The sequence below is a fragment of the Trichechus manatus genome, unplaced genomic scaffold (genome assembly GCF_000243295.1).
Source record: "Trichechus manatus latirostris isolate Lorelei unplaced genomic scaffold, TriManLat1.0 scaffold00087, whole genome shotgun sequence".
NCBI lineage: Eukaryota > Metazoa > Chordata > Mammalia > Sirenia > Trichechidae > Trichechus > Trichechus manatus.
The window spans coordinates 6,504,313-6,519,486 of NW_004444023.1; the positions used below are offsets into that span (position 1 = coordinate 6,504,313).

Genomic DNA, 15,174 nt, shown 5'->3' on the forward strand with positions numbered 1-15,174 from the left:
ACACCCATGTTCACTGCAGCACTGTTCATGATAGCAAAAAGATGGAAACAACCTAGGTGCCCATCAACAGATGAATGGATAAACAAATTATGGTATATTCACACAAGGAACACTATGCAACAATAAAGAACAACTATGAATCTGCGAAATATCTCATAACGGGCATGAATCTGGAAGGCATTATGCTGAGTGAAATTAGTCAATCGCGAAAGGACAAATATTACATGAGACCACTATTATAAGAACTTAAGAAAAGGTTTAAACACAGAAGAAAGCATTCTTTGATGGTTATGAGGCTGGGGAGGGAGGGCGAGGGGAACTCACTAACTGGATAGTAGACAAGAGTTATCTTAGGTGAAGGGAAGGACAACACACTATACAGGAGAAGTCAGCACCAATGGGCTAAACCAAAAGCTAAGAAGTTTCCTGAACACAACCAAACACTTCGAGGGACAGAGTAGCAGGGGCTGGGGCCTGGGAACCATGGTTTCAGGGGACATCTAGGACAATTGGCATAACAAAGTTCACTGAGAAAATGTTCTGCATCCCACTTTGGTGAGTGGCATCTGGGGTCTTAAAAGCTTGCAAGTGGCCATCTAAGATGCATCAGTTGGTCCCAATCCACCTGGAGCTAAGAAGAATGAAGAACACCAAAGGCACAAGGGAAATATTAGCCTGAGAGACAAAAGGGACCACATAACCAGAGACCCCATCAGCCTGAGACCAGAAGAACTAGACTGTACCCAGCTACCACAAATGACCACCCTGACAGGAAACACAACAGAGAGTCCCCGAGGGCACAGGAGAAACATGGGGCACAGAACTCAAATTCTAGTAAAAAGACCACACTAATGGTCTGACTGAGACTGGAGGAACCCCAGAAGACTTGGTCCCTGGACTGTTTGTTAACCTAGAACTAAAACCATTCCCAAAGCCAACACTTCAGACAAAGAATAGACTGGACTATAAGACATAAAATGATACTTGTGAAGAGGGTGCTTCTTAATTCAAGCCGATACGCAAAACTAAACAGGCAGCTCCTGTCCAGAGGCAAGATGAGAAGGCAGAAAGGGATAGGAGTTGGCTGAATGGACACTGGAAATCCAGGGTGGAAAGGAGGAGTGTGCTGTCACATTATAGGGATAGCAACTAGGGTCACATAACGATGTGTGTATAAATGTTTGTATGAGAAACTAACTTGAACTGTAAACTTTCCCCTAAAGCACAATAAAATAATAAAATAAAATAAAGCATTATACACCATGGCCGAGGGGGATTTACCCTAGGAATGCAAGAATGGTTCTACGTAAGAAAATCAACCAACGTAATGCACCACACTAATAAAACGAAGAAGAAGAACCACATGATTATCTTAGTTGATGCAGAAAACGAATTTGACAAAATCCAATACCCCTTTCTGATAAAAACACTCAATAAATTAGGAGTAGAGGGAAATTCCTCAACAAGATTAAGAGCATTTATGAAAAACCTACAGCTAACATCGCACTCAATGGTAAAAATCTGAAAACTTGCCATCTAGGCCAGGAAAAGACAAGGATGCCTGCTTTCACCATTGCTACTCAACATTGTACTGGAAGTTCTGGTCAGATAAATTAGGCAAGAAAAAGAAAAATCCAAACTGGAAAGAAATCTCTTCGCAGATGACATGATCTTATGGAAAGATAATCCCAAAGAAACCACAAGAAATGTACTACAGCTAATAAATGAAATCAGAAACGTTGTAGGGTATGGAACAACACATTAAAATCAGTTGTGTTTCAACGAACTATCTGAAAAGGAAATTAACAAAACAATTCAATTTAAGATAGCACCTAAAAGAATAAAATACTTAGAAATAAATTTAACCAAGGAGGTAAAAGACTTGTTTACTGAAAACTAGAAAAGGTGACTGAAAGAAATTAAAGACCTAAATAAACAGACATTTGTGTTTATGGATTGGAAGTATTAATATTGTTAAGATGTCAATACTACCTAAAGTGGTCTATAGATTAACACAATCCCTATAAAAATTCCAGCAGTTTTTTTTTTTTTTTTTTTTTTGCAGTAACGGAAAAGCCAATCCTCAAATTCATATGGAATTACAAGGGGACAAAACAATAGCCAAAACAATCTTGAAAAAGAAGGACAAAGTAGGAGGACTCACACTTCCCAATTTAAAAACCTACTATAAAGCTACAGTAATCAAAGCAATCTGTTACTGGCATAAGGATAGACATATAGACCAATGGAATACAATTGAGAGTCCAGAAATAAAACCATACGTCTATGGACAATTGATTTTCAACAAGCATGCCAAGCCCATCCAATGGAAAAGGGATAGTCTCTTCAATAAACGGTGCTGGGACAACTGTATCTCCACATGCAAAAGAATGAAGTTGGTCCCATAACTCACACCATATATCAAAATTAACTCAAAATGAATCAATGACTTAAATATAAGAACTAGAACCATTAAACTTTTAGAATAAAACATAGGGGTAAAGCTTTGAGACCTAGTTTTCAACAACGAATTTTTAAATATGACACCAAAAGCATGAGCAACAAAAGACAAAATAGAGAAATTGAACTTTATCAAAATTAAAAACTTTTGTTCATCAAAGGACTTTATCAAGAAAGTGAAAAGACAACCTAGAGAATGGGAGAAAATACTTGGGAACTATTAATATAAAGGATATATAAAGAACTCCTACAATTCAACAACAAAAAGACAAAGAATCCAATTGAAAAAAATGGACAAAGGACTTGATTAGACATTTCTTCAAAGAAGATATACGAATGGCCAATAAGCACATGAAAAGATGCTCAATGTCATTAATCACTGAGGAAATGCAAATCAAAATCACAAGATACCACTTCACACCCACTAGGATGGCTATTATCCGAAAAAAGGAAAATAACAAGTGATGGCAAGGATGTGGAGACTTGGAGTTCATCCATTTCTGATGGGAATGTAAAACAGTGCAGCCATTGTAGAAAACAGTTTGGTAGTTCCTCAGAAATTTAGACATAGAATTACCTTATGACCCAGCAACTACACTCCTACATAAATGCCCAAATGACTTGAAAGCAGGGACTCAACCAGATACTTTGCACTGGTGTTTATTGCAGCATTATTCACAATAGATGAAAGGTAGAAAGAACCTAAGTGTCCATAATGAATGGATTAACAAAATGTGGTATATCCATACAATGGAATACTCTTCAACCATAACAAGGAAAGAAATTTTGATACATGCTACAACATGAATGAACCTTGAAAACATTATGCTAAGTGAAGTAATTCAGACACAAAACGACAAATATTAACCTTGCACTTACATGAATTTTTTTGAACAGGCCAATACATTGAGACAAGAGTTTAGCAGTGGTTACCAGGGGATGGAGGTGGGGAAATGTGGAGTTATTATGAAAGGGGTGTTGATTTTCTGTTTAGGGAAATGAAAATCATTTGGAAATTGATAGTGGTGATGGTTTCACAAAATGGTGGATGTAATTAATATCACTGAATTGTACACTTAAAAATGGTTAAAATGGCCAATGATTTCTTATATACATTTTTCCATAATAAAATTTTCAAAAAACTACACAGAGATAGCAATATTCACCTGATAATGGCAAAGATCAAAAGCTTTTGCCACACACTGGGTTGATGAAGCTGGGGGGAAACACACTTTCATCCTTGCTGGTGGGAGTGTAAACTTGATCAGCCTCAGTGGAGAATAATTTGGCCCTATCTCTCAAAATTAGAAAGAACATGTCATCCAGCCACTTTGCTTTTAGGAATTTATCCCACAGTCATACACACACACTTCTAAAAGTAGATACAAGTAGATAAAATATATAAGATTATTCATGGTGTTTGTTTTTTTTCTTAGTAGAAAAACTTGATGTCATCATTTTCCATTAGTAGAAGATGTACACAGAACTAGAGTCCATCCATGCAGAGGAATACTGCAAATTCAGAGGTTAGAATGAGGACAGTCTTTACTACTGACATCAAATGACCTTTTGGACATGTTAGGTGGACAAACCAAACACAGAGCAGCATGCGTGGAACACTGGTCCCTTCTGGAGAGGGGAACAGGCCATCTGGGGATAGACTCTACTGGGCATTTTTAATTTTTCCATGAGAACATATTTCTCTCCAAAATTACTTTAAAACAATGACAGGAAATTAAAAAATGAGGCTAGGGAATTAATCAGAAGGTGGTTGATAAGGGGCCTGAAAGGCCAGTTCTGCGGTGTGAATTTGGTGCTGCTGAGGGGGTTGTGGAGAAATCTGAGCCACGTGAGGGCAAGAGGAGCTCATAGCAGACAAGGTGCTGAGGATGGAGAGAGACCTCTGGGTCCACCTCTGTTCACCAGGGTGAGTCCAGGACGAGGTGGAGGACCCTGGCCCGACTCCTGCTCCCGACAGCCGCAGGGAGGAGAGGTGCTTCCTACCTGTGCCATTTCCTCGGGAGACAGTTATAGTCAAGTTCCAGGGGGAGTCTGGGAAAGAAACACATGGCTGATCCACATCAGCGGCAAGTGCTTGGTGGTCACTGGCCCTCGATGCAAAGGAGATGCAGAAATGGTGAAGAAGTGGTGGCTGGTGTCCCCCTGAACCCTACCCAGCCCAGATTCCAGAACTCAGCACCCAGTGTCCAAGGCCCTGACCCCCTCCAATGGCTGCTACCCTCAGGACACCCCATCAGGGACCTGAGCGTCCTGGCTCAGAACTCACAGGACACGTTGAGTTGGATGGACTTCTTCATGATCACACCAGCTCCTGAGAACTTCACCTGACAAGTGAGGCTGGTGCCATGGTCCTGGGGCCATGGGGTGAGGGTGAGCACCGAGGAGTGGAGGTGGGGGCATCGCCTATCCAGGAGAAGGTGGGGGGTGTCCTCTGATCACAGGCCCAGGACACAGTGAAGGTCATGTTCATGGGGTGGCCAGACTCTAGGGTACCTTGGATCTGGACATTGGGGGTCTGGGTCAGAGCTGTTGGGAGAGGGGGAGACACAGAATCAAGAGGGAAGGATTCCAAGGTGTGTCCCCGAGGGAAGCCTCAAGCTCTAATCCAGCTCCTCCCTTAAGCTCCATAGGTGTTACCCCCAGCCCCCTCCCAGCATGAGGAAAAGGGGGGTCCCATCCCAGCCCTGCCCTTGGCCCTGTGACCCTCCCCTGTAACTTCTCCTGGAGCCTGTTCCTTACGTGTCACATGCACAGAGAACTGGTTAGATGAGTAAAAATATTTCACAGTATTTCCTCTCTCCACCAGGGAGCAGTCGTTGGTCCTGGGGTCTCCAAAGAGGTGGAATCGACCCTTGGTTTCCTCCTGCACTTTTCAACGTGGGTTATTTGTGGCGACTGGAGCATCCTTGTTAACATTGGCCCCTTTCTGGAACCAGTAGCCATAAGCAGGTGTAGAGTCAGTGCAGCCATGCTGGGGGTAGGAGAAGAAGCAGGACACAAGCACACACAGACCCTCCTGCACTGTCACAGGCCCCTTCACTTTCAGCCAGAATCTCGAATCCTGAGACAGGGACCCTGTAGTACACAAGGATCAGCTGCAGCTCCAGCCCAAGCCACCACTGCCCTTTCCCCTCAGGCACTCACCTGCCCATAGCAGGGTCAGCAGCAGCAGTAGCTTGTCTGGGTTGGAGCTGTCAGGTTCCCCCAGGGAAAGTTTTTCTTAGAGTTCTCTTGGGGAACTAGATCTGCAAGTGAAAGCCCCAACAGGAAGATGGGGATGGAGTAAGAACAGTGACCGATGACCATTTTCGAAGAAGGAACCTCAGACCCAGACACTGTCAGGGCTGATTAGCCCTTGGAGACCAGCCATCACCCCTCCAACTTCTACCTGAGGAAACTTAAGCTCAGAGAGGGTGAGAGACGTACCCAGATTCACATCCAATGTAGGGCACGACCCACATCTCCTGTCTCCCTTTGATGCCCTTCCCTTTGGATGTCATGCCGTCGTGCCTGCAATGTGAAAATGGGTCCCATCTGGCCCAGCCTCACTGAGTCGTGGGCTTTAGGGGTTTGTGGAGGTCAGTCCTGCTGGGGTGGGACCTAGGAGAGGCTTGGGAATTGAGATCAGATGCTGTCCTCTAGGAGTCACTGTCCGGTGGGGAGTTAATACGTCTTCTGGCATCTGTGGGTCCCCCTGACAAGAGCTATGATGGAGGACCCACAGAGGGGGTGGGATCACTCCTTCCAGGTTGGAGTTTTCATTCTCAGGAGAACTGGGCAGAGGGGACACTGCTTGGATTCTGGGGCCATGGAGGTGGGGATTCTTGCCAAGGACATAGAGGAGCGCCCAGCTCATAGGAAGCCCTAACAACTGAGACTATAATTGTCTATATAAGGGATGTGGTAGGGAAGAAAGTGGATAAGGGAAGGGGCATATTTGGGAAGGGATGAATGTGTGTGCCTTCTTCTCAGCAGTCTGGGCACCAGGACTGACCTCTTCTCCACTGGCCAAGCCACACTTTTCTTTGTTAGTCTAGGACAGGGGTTGTCAAATATTTTCAACTCTGTACTTTTAGCATGAAAGCAGCCATAGACAATACACAGATGAATGAGTGTGGCTGTATTCCAATAATAACTGTATTTTGCAAATCCATCTCTTTATATTTTTATTTTAAAAAGAAAAGAAAAAGGGACCAACCAACCCAAAACAAAAACAAACAAAAAGGCTGCCACTTGGCTCCTTGTCCAGGCAGCTCCGCATAGCAGGTTAATAAGAAGTCAGTTTCTTCATACTATTTTTGTTGTGGCTGTGCTTTGTTTAAACACATCTCTGGGTGTGGAAGCCTCTAATACGCAGCAGAGTAAGAAGAAAACAATAAATGAATGAGAGTTCCAATTTATCCACATCCTCGCAAACACTTGTTATTTTCCATTTTTCTGAAAATAGCCTTCCTAAATGGTGTCAGGAGTCCCTGGGTGGTCCAAACATTTGAGCATTTGACTACTAGCTGAAAGGCTGGCAGTTCAAAGCTACCCAGAGGCACCTTGGAGGACAGGGAGGGCGATCTGCTTCTGAAACGTCACAGCTTGAACAGTTCTACTCTGCAATACATGGGGTTGCCATGATTCAGAATTGACTCCATGGCAGCTAACAACAACAGTTGGGTATGAAGGGGTATCTCACTGTGGTGTTGATTTGCATTTCTCTAATGACTAATGGTGTTGAGCATTCCTTCATGTCCTTTTAGCCATTTGTATAGCTCCTTTGGAGAAATGTCTAGTCAAGTCCTTTGCCCATTTTTCAATTGGGTTGTTTGTCTTTTCTTATTGAGTTGTAGGAGTTCCTTATATATTCTGGATATTAAACCTTAATCAGATATATGGTTCCCAAATATTTTATCCTATTCTGTAGGGTAGGTTGTCTCTTCACTTCTTGATAAAGTCTTTGGATGCACAAAAGTTTTTAATTTTGATAAAGTCTAATTTATCTCTTTTGTTGTTCTTGCTTTTGGTGTCATATCACAGTATCCATTGTTAAAAATAGATCCAGAAGCATTTGTCTTATGTTTCTTGAAGCCCTGGCCTCACTCTGGCCTATTCTTAACAGAGCAGCTATGGGGATCCTTCTAAAATGAAAGTGCAATCATGTCTCCCCTCACCTCAAAGGCATCTAGATTCTTCCATTGCTCTGCAAGATCCACCATGGTCTGCACCATCCTCCCAGTTGCTCCAACCTCCTTGGCCTCCCTCTGCTTCAAACACTGGCTTCCATGTTGTTTCCATAGCACACCAGGCAGTCTTCTACTTCAAAGCGATTCAGCTCACAGATCCCTCTTTTCCCTCTTCCTGGGATCCTTTGCTCTGAGAAACAAGGAGCCTGTTTCCTCATCGCTCTCAAGTCTTTGCTCCAATGTCACCTCCTCACCATCTCAAATGTGGAAAACTACCCCCACTATGTCTTAGGCTACTTTTCCTGTGTCTTAGGCTGAGTTCTCTAGAGAAGCAAACACAGTAAGGTGTATACATACATATATAACCAAAATCAAACCCCTTGCTGTCAAGTTGATTCCAACTCATAGTGACCCTATAGGACAGAGTAGAACTGCCCCGCAGGGTTTCCAAGGAGCACCTGGTGGATTTGAACTGCCAACCTTTTGGTTAGCAGCTGTAACTCTTAACCACTACGCCACCAGGATTTCCAAATGTATATAGAGATCTATATCAAGGAAATGGCTCACACGGTTGTAGAAGCTGGAAAACCCCAAGTCCATGGGTCAGGCTGGAGGCTTATCCTGACTCACATAGTTTCAGGGGCTGGCAAAACCACGATCAGCAGGTCAGCCTGCAAGCCTTTGGCTCACAGGTTGTGGAGAAAGACAAATCCCAAGATAGGCAGGCAAGATGGCAAGTACCCTGCTAGTTCAAGTCCCAAGAACTGAAGGTCATATGAACAAGAGCCAGCTACAGAATCCAGAGCAAGCCAAAGACCACGAGCCTTGCCAGAAAGTCCACCTATATTGGATGCAGGCCACACCCCTAAGGAAACTCCCTTTCAACTGATTGGCTACTCACAGCAGATCCCATCATGGAAGTGATCACGTTATAATCAGATCTCATCATGGATGTGATTACATCATTATATGACTATCAAACTACATCAAAACTGCCAAACCACTGAGAGTCATGACCCAGCCAAGCAGACACAGAACTGTAATGATCACAACCTGCCTTAGTTTTCTCCAAACATACATCACCGTCATCACGCCCTAATTTTATTTATTATTTATCTCTTTTTATTTCTATCATTCTTGTCTTCAGAATGACAACTTCTTGAGGACAGAGATTTTTGAGGTTGGGTTCATTGAGGCACCCTAAACCTATGACAATGCCCAGCACATAGTAAGTGTTCAGTAATACTTGGTGAAAGTGTCTATGAATAAAGGACTGAATGTCATTCCTTTGCTCAAAACCATACATGGAATACTACACACACATATACATACACATAGATATATACTCAGCACACATATACAAACACACACATATACACACATAAACACACATACAACTGGGGACATTTAAGACTGAGCCTAAGGGATGAGTGTGGTGCTATATGTTCCCTTATGTGGCTCTTATTTTTTTTTTTGCCCTGGGTTTAAGGAAAAAAACAACTTGGGTGGGGGTTTCCCAAGCTGATTCACATTTTCTGGGTAAGTTGTAAACAAGTTGGCGGTTTGTTAGTTTTGACCAACCTGGCCTAGAAATTGATGAGCCCTCAGTTGATTGACATTTCCTGGGTAATATAGGATTGATTGGGCTCCAATCCAGCTAGGATTGGTTGGGCTCTGATCCAGCTAGTGAGGCCCTACCTTGAAATTGACAAGAAATTGCCTATGTAAAGGATTGAAACACCAAATATTTTGGAGTCTCTTAATCAGCGTGAGCTGGGAGAGCAGCACATCTTTTAGACATGGGTACTGAGACCTTCCCAGACCCAATATAATAGCTGCTACAGTAAGCTGTAATAGTGATTAAAAGCTGGACCTAGGTAAAGGGCTGAACCCTGTAGAAAGCAGAGCAGTCGGTGGCAACTGGAAGAGATGGTGGTGGGGGCGGCGGCAGCAGCGGGATCTTGCCAGAAGAGCAGAGGTGCCAGTGCAAGGCCAAAAGAAGCCCACAGAGCAGACTCAATGGCAGAGGGCCTGCCTGGAGCACAGGACCCTGCCCCAAGAAGTAAGGGGATACCCCAAACAGGAAATGCCCAAAGAACTTGGGCACCCTGAGCACAGGGGCTGCCCACAGAACTTGGGTGCCTCAAACAAGGGGCTGTCTGCAGAACAGTTCTGCTTCAAGAGCAGTTGTGATGCTGGTCTAGAGCTGGGGCCAGCCTAGGACTGTCATGCTGTTGGCATAGAGTGGGACAAGCCCAGAGCTGTCCTGGAGCTGGCCAGAAGGAGCCAAGAGCTCACTGAAAGGAGCAGCCAACAGCAGAGTCTGCCAGGAGGAGCAACCAGCAACTGGGCCCGCCAGGGGATGTCATAGAGTTTCCTATTTCAAACTATCGCTGATGAGTGAGAAGAAACATCAGCTTTTGGGAAGGGTAAGCAGGTCCTCTTTGAGATATAAGTGAGTCCCTCTTTGAGACATTGAGGCTCCATGCTAAGACTCCCTCCCACACTTTGCCCTTTGCATGTCTTCATCTATATCTTTCCATCCTCTTCTGTTATATTGAAGTTGTTATTGCAGTTATGATGTTTCCATGAGTTTTGTGGACATTGCAACAAATTATCAAACCCAGTAGAGAGAGTGCCATGGGATGGCTGGTGTCAGAAATAATGGGGAAGTTGGAAACAGCTTGATGGTAATTCTTATGATTATGAAGTTATCCATGATGAAGTTATTCCCTTTCAGTTATATCCGCAAGGTTATCTCCTTTTAATAAGTAAGACACGGAAAGGTAGAAATGGGGAGGGAAAGACATTTCAGGAGAAGATCTGCACATGTAAAGTCACAGAGTCTAGAGGGCTTGGTCAGGTTAGGTGTGGTGAGATGTTATGTGATGCAGAGGGAGGGAGGAATCTGACTGGAGAGTCCAGCAGTTGTAGCTCATGTGAAGTCTTGAAATCCAGGCTGTAGCATTTGCACCTCATTCTAGCGTTCAAACTGTGAGAAGCTTGGCAACAGTTGTACCTGGAAGCACAGTCTGGAGACCTGTGTTGGTAGAGTGATGGGAGGCAGGGAAGTGAGGTGGGTCCAGTGATTGAGGGAAGAAATGAGACACAAGAATGACCAAGATCAGGATGGAGAGGAGAAGGGCATCAATATGAGCTGAAGAGGAAGGATGGACAATATTAGTGATTTACTGGATCTGGGGGACGGGAGGGAAGACAGAGTGGAGAACGAGACCCTGGTTTCTGTCCTGGGAGACTGGAGTCAGCTGAGTCATCAGCAAGATAGAACTCAGCATGACTACTGGGTTGGGGAGGAAGATGGGCAGTTAAACATTGGCCGTACTGAGCAGATCGATCCTAGGGGACATCCTGTGGGATGTGTCCAGGTGAGAAGTTGAAAAGTGAGACATCCAGGTCACTCGCCTGAGAGACTAACTTGTAACTGGGTTTTCATCCTCCGTGCCTGTGTCCTCAATCTTCACTGCTGGCCCTACCGCTCTCTTCCTGCATAAGCTCATTCTAAGTGAAGAGACTAGAGAGTCTCTCTCTCTGGCCAGATCAGGGGCAGTGGGCAGACTGGTCCCTCGTAAGAGGCTGGAGGTAGACCAGGGCAGTTTTATCCCAGAGATCTTCTGATGAGAACAGGGAGTTCCCATCCTGGACATTTGGGCCCAGGGGGGAATGACTTCATGCCTGGCTATGATTGGTGTGTGCAGAATTCTCACCACCAACTCATCCTCCTGCCTGGCCTCAGGCTCCCTTGATCCATTGGGTCTCTCTAGCACTGGGGTCTGGGGTTCAGCAACCTGCCCCCTGCCCTCCCCACATGTTTGCTTTTTCTCAGGATGGTGCTTACGTGAAGAAGGTGAGGGAGAGGCAGAGGAGCAGGGTCTTGACAACAGCTGCCCCAATAGCCACCAGAACATCTGTCATGTGCCCTGGTGTCTCTGTGGGAGAGTGAGTTGAGAACTGAGTCACATCCCACACCACGATCCTGTGTCCTCCTGCTCCCAATAGGACTGGACATTTGTTCTCCAGGCCACTCCTGCATCACTGGATGTGGACGACTTATGCCCAGGCCTCAACCCACCATGCCCTAACAACCAGCAGATGGACAGAGGGCTCTGGGCCATGTGGGCATTCAGACCTAATAGATGAGTCTGAGCCCAGGGCAGGACTCACCCCTGAGCCTCAGGGGGTTGTTTTCTCACCCCCAAGATGAGCTGGAGATCACGGGAGTGTCAAGTGTGAGGCCTCTTGATGCTCACTTGGCCAGGAAAGGCTAAGAGAGATGTGTTGTGAGCCCAGGGGGTGCTGAGCTCAGCAGGTGAATCTTTCCTCATCCATTACATGTATCTGAGGCAGCTCCAGGACCCCAGGTTTTGAGGGCTGCGAGGGACTCAGAGCCGAGCTCAACCTAGTGGAGGGATTGCTCTTGGTGTCACAGACTAAATGCAGAGGCTGACCCTCCAAGACAGGCAGTGACAATCTAATCCCTATGATGGTGGATGCTGGAGAGAGGAGAGACTGAGATTCAGAGAGACAAAGATTGTTATGGATTGATTTGTGTTCCCCAAAAAAGATATGTGTAAGTCTTAATCCCCACTACCTGTGAATCTGACCTTGTTTGGATATAGGGTCTTTAAAGATATTATCAATTAAGTTTACTTGAGGTCATACTGGAGTAGGGTGGGTCCTAATCCAATACAAGTGGTGTCCTTATTAAAGAGGAGAAGAGACACAGAGACAAAAACAGAGGGAGAAGGCCATGTGAAGATGGAGACAGAGATGGGAGTGGTGCATCTGCAAGCCGAGGAACACCAAGAATTTCCAGCCATCATCAGAAGCTAAGAGAGAGGCAAGGAACAAAGTCTCCTTCAGAGCCCTCAGAAGGAATCAACATGACTGACACTGTGATTTCTTTCACAGATTCCCTGGGTCAACTTTTCGGTTAACAGCTGAGCCCTTAACCATTGTGCCACTAGGGTTCCTTTCTTTATACTTATCACGTTAAAAAGTAGATGGGAAAAAAAGAGAATGCATTGAGTTATCCTTTTTGTGTACTTTTCCATGTATTTCTTATATTCAAAAAACATTTTAAGAAAAACATTTCAAACCCACCCAGCAACACCATGGAAGAAAGGCCTGGCAATCTCCTTCCATAAAGATTACAGCCAAGAAAACCCTGTCTTAGTTATCTAGTGCTACTATAACAGAAATACCACACGTGGGTGGCTTTAATAAACAGAAATTTATTTTCTCACAGTTTAGGAATCTAAAAGTCCAAATTTACAGTGTTTGCTTTAAGGGAAGGCTTTCTCTGTCAGCTCTGAGGGAAGGTCCTTGTCTCTTTTTGAGCTTCTGCTCCTGGGCAGTCTTCATGTGGCTTGGCATCTCTCTTCCCGCATCTTTGCTTTGCTACCTTGTTTAACATATCTCAAAAGAGATTGACTCAAGATACACCCTACACTAATCCTGCCTCATCAACATAACAAAGGCCAACCCATTCCCAAATGGTATTATAACCACAGACATAGATGTCAGGATTTACAACACACATCTTTGGGGGACCAAATTCAATCCATAACAACCCTACTCTCACATGAGGTCGTCATGAGTCAGAATCGACTCAATGGCAATGAGTTTGGAGGGGTTTTTTGGTATTGGTTTTTGTAGCTTCTGTGTAGGTAACTTTAGATTTCCTATGCACTCAATTATGTCTGTGAATAAAGGCAGTTTTACTTCTTTTATGATACAAATATTTCTTATTTCTATTTATTTTGTATGTATTACACTGAGAAGTATCTACAACATATTGTTTAATAGAAGTGAAGAGAGCAGAGACCCTGGGAGAAGACTGAGACAGCTCAGCCAGAGAGGGAGAAGGAGAACCAAGAGTAATGTGCTTTGGGAGAAGAGAAGACAGAGGAGACTGAGAGGTGAATAGTCTATTGGCAATGATTTGGTGAGAGTTGTGTGAGAAGAGGGATAAGGAACAGAAGCCTTGTTTGAGTTCTCAGAATACAGCTCTACCCCCAGCCTTCCTGTTTTAATTACCTAGCACTGCTGTAACAGAAGTACCACAGGTAGGTAGCTATGAAGAACAGAATTTTATTTTCTCACAGTTATGGAGGCTCAAAATCCAAATCAGGGTCTTGGCTGTGTCAGTTCCTGCTGTGGACCTCTCGTCTAGTTTCTGGTGACTGCTGTCAATCCTTGGCATTCCTTGGAGTTCCTAGATGTTCCTTGACATTCCTTGCCATCTGCCTTCCCACATGTGTGTCTCTGTGTCTGTTCTGCTCTTTTTTAAACTCAGAAGTGATGAAGTTGAAGACCCACCCTACTCTGGTGTGACCTCATTAACATGACAAAAGGAGAATCCAATTTCAAACAGGATCACATCCACAGGCACAAAGGCCATGACATCAATTCATATTTAGGGGGTACTCAAACCCATAACACTTCCCATCCACTACAACTATAGATCCAGAGAGAACAGGTTCTTTCCTGTCTATGCAGTATACCCAGGTAATGCTGATGGTCAGGAACTGTGGAGCATCTGGGATAGAAAGATGTAGTATTTCCTATGGCCACAACAGCTCTGGGGAAGATCACTTGGCACGTAGGTTGGTACTATGGTCTGGGTACTATGGGATTATTATTGGGGAATCTTAGGTTGAAGGAGCAGCCACAATATAGGAGAAATTGTGTGGCAACCCCAATTCTTGAGTCTATGGCATGGTGCAAATGACATTCTCAGGATGATTAGATTTTAGAGTCTCTGGGGCTCTGTTTGTCTGGATCAGGAATAGGGGAAGAGATACAGAATGCCTGTGCATGCCCCCGGAAGCTACATCTTCTCCAGCCCTTGAGGTGGCTCCTCCCTTTGTCCCCAGAATCCCGTGTCTCCCCTTCACTTTGAATGAGGCAGAATTATTATCCCTGAGGACAATAATTTCTATAATTGGAATATTACTGTATATACTCTTGTGTCTGGCTTCTGGTGATCAACATTTTATTTCTAAGATTCATCTATGTTGTTGTGTGTATGAACAATTTGCTAATTCTTAATGCTGTGAAGTATTCCTAATAAGTATGTATGTATGTATGTATATAATAGATAAGATAGATAGATAGACATACAGATAGGTAGGTAGGTAGGTAGATAGGTAGATAGATAGATACTGACATATTTTTGACAGACATTTGGGTTATTTCTAGTTTCAGGCTTTCATGAAGAGAACTACTATAAAGATTTTTTTTTGTCTATTTAGTATTTCCCTCCCCAACCCCTCCCATTCTTCATAACTAACAAAGATTGTTTCTTTTTGTTTGTAAACTTTTTCATGAGTTTTTACAGTAGAGGTCTCATACAATATTTGTACTTTTGTGATTGACTTATTTCACTCAGCATAATGTCCTCTAGTTTCATCCATGTTATGAGATGCTTCACAGATTCATCATTGTTCTTTGTCATTGCTTAATACTCCATTGTGTCTATGTACCATAGGTTGTTTATCCA

At 44.0% G+C, this 15,174-nt stretch overlaps 1 protein-coding gene across 1 annotated transcript in view; it reads right to left on the reverse strand.

Annotated features, from left to right (window-relative positions):
- LOC101343619 (sialic acid-binding Ig-like lectin 13) overlaps window positions 1–5,981 on the reverse strand; it is a 10,789-nt gene extending 4,808 nt beyond the window's left edge. Inside the window, 5 exon segments of the mRNA XM_023736212.1 lie at window positions 4,465–4,512; window positions 4,748–4,867; window positions 4,870–5,007; window positions 5,221–5,573; window positions 5,908–5,981. Of these exon segments, the coding sequence (XP_023591980.1) occupies window positions 4,465–4,512; window positions 4,748–4,867; window positions 4,870–5,007; window positions 5,221–5,573; window positions 5,908–5,981 (733 nt within the window).
- Window positions 5,982–15,174: the final 9,193 nt, after the last annotated feature.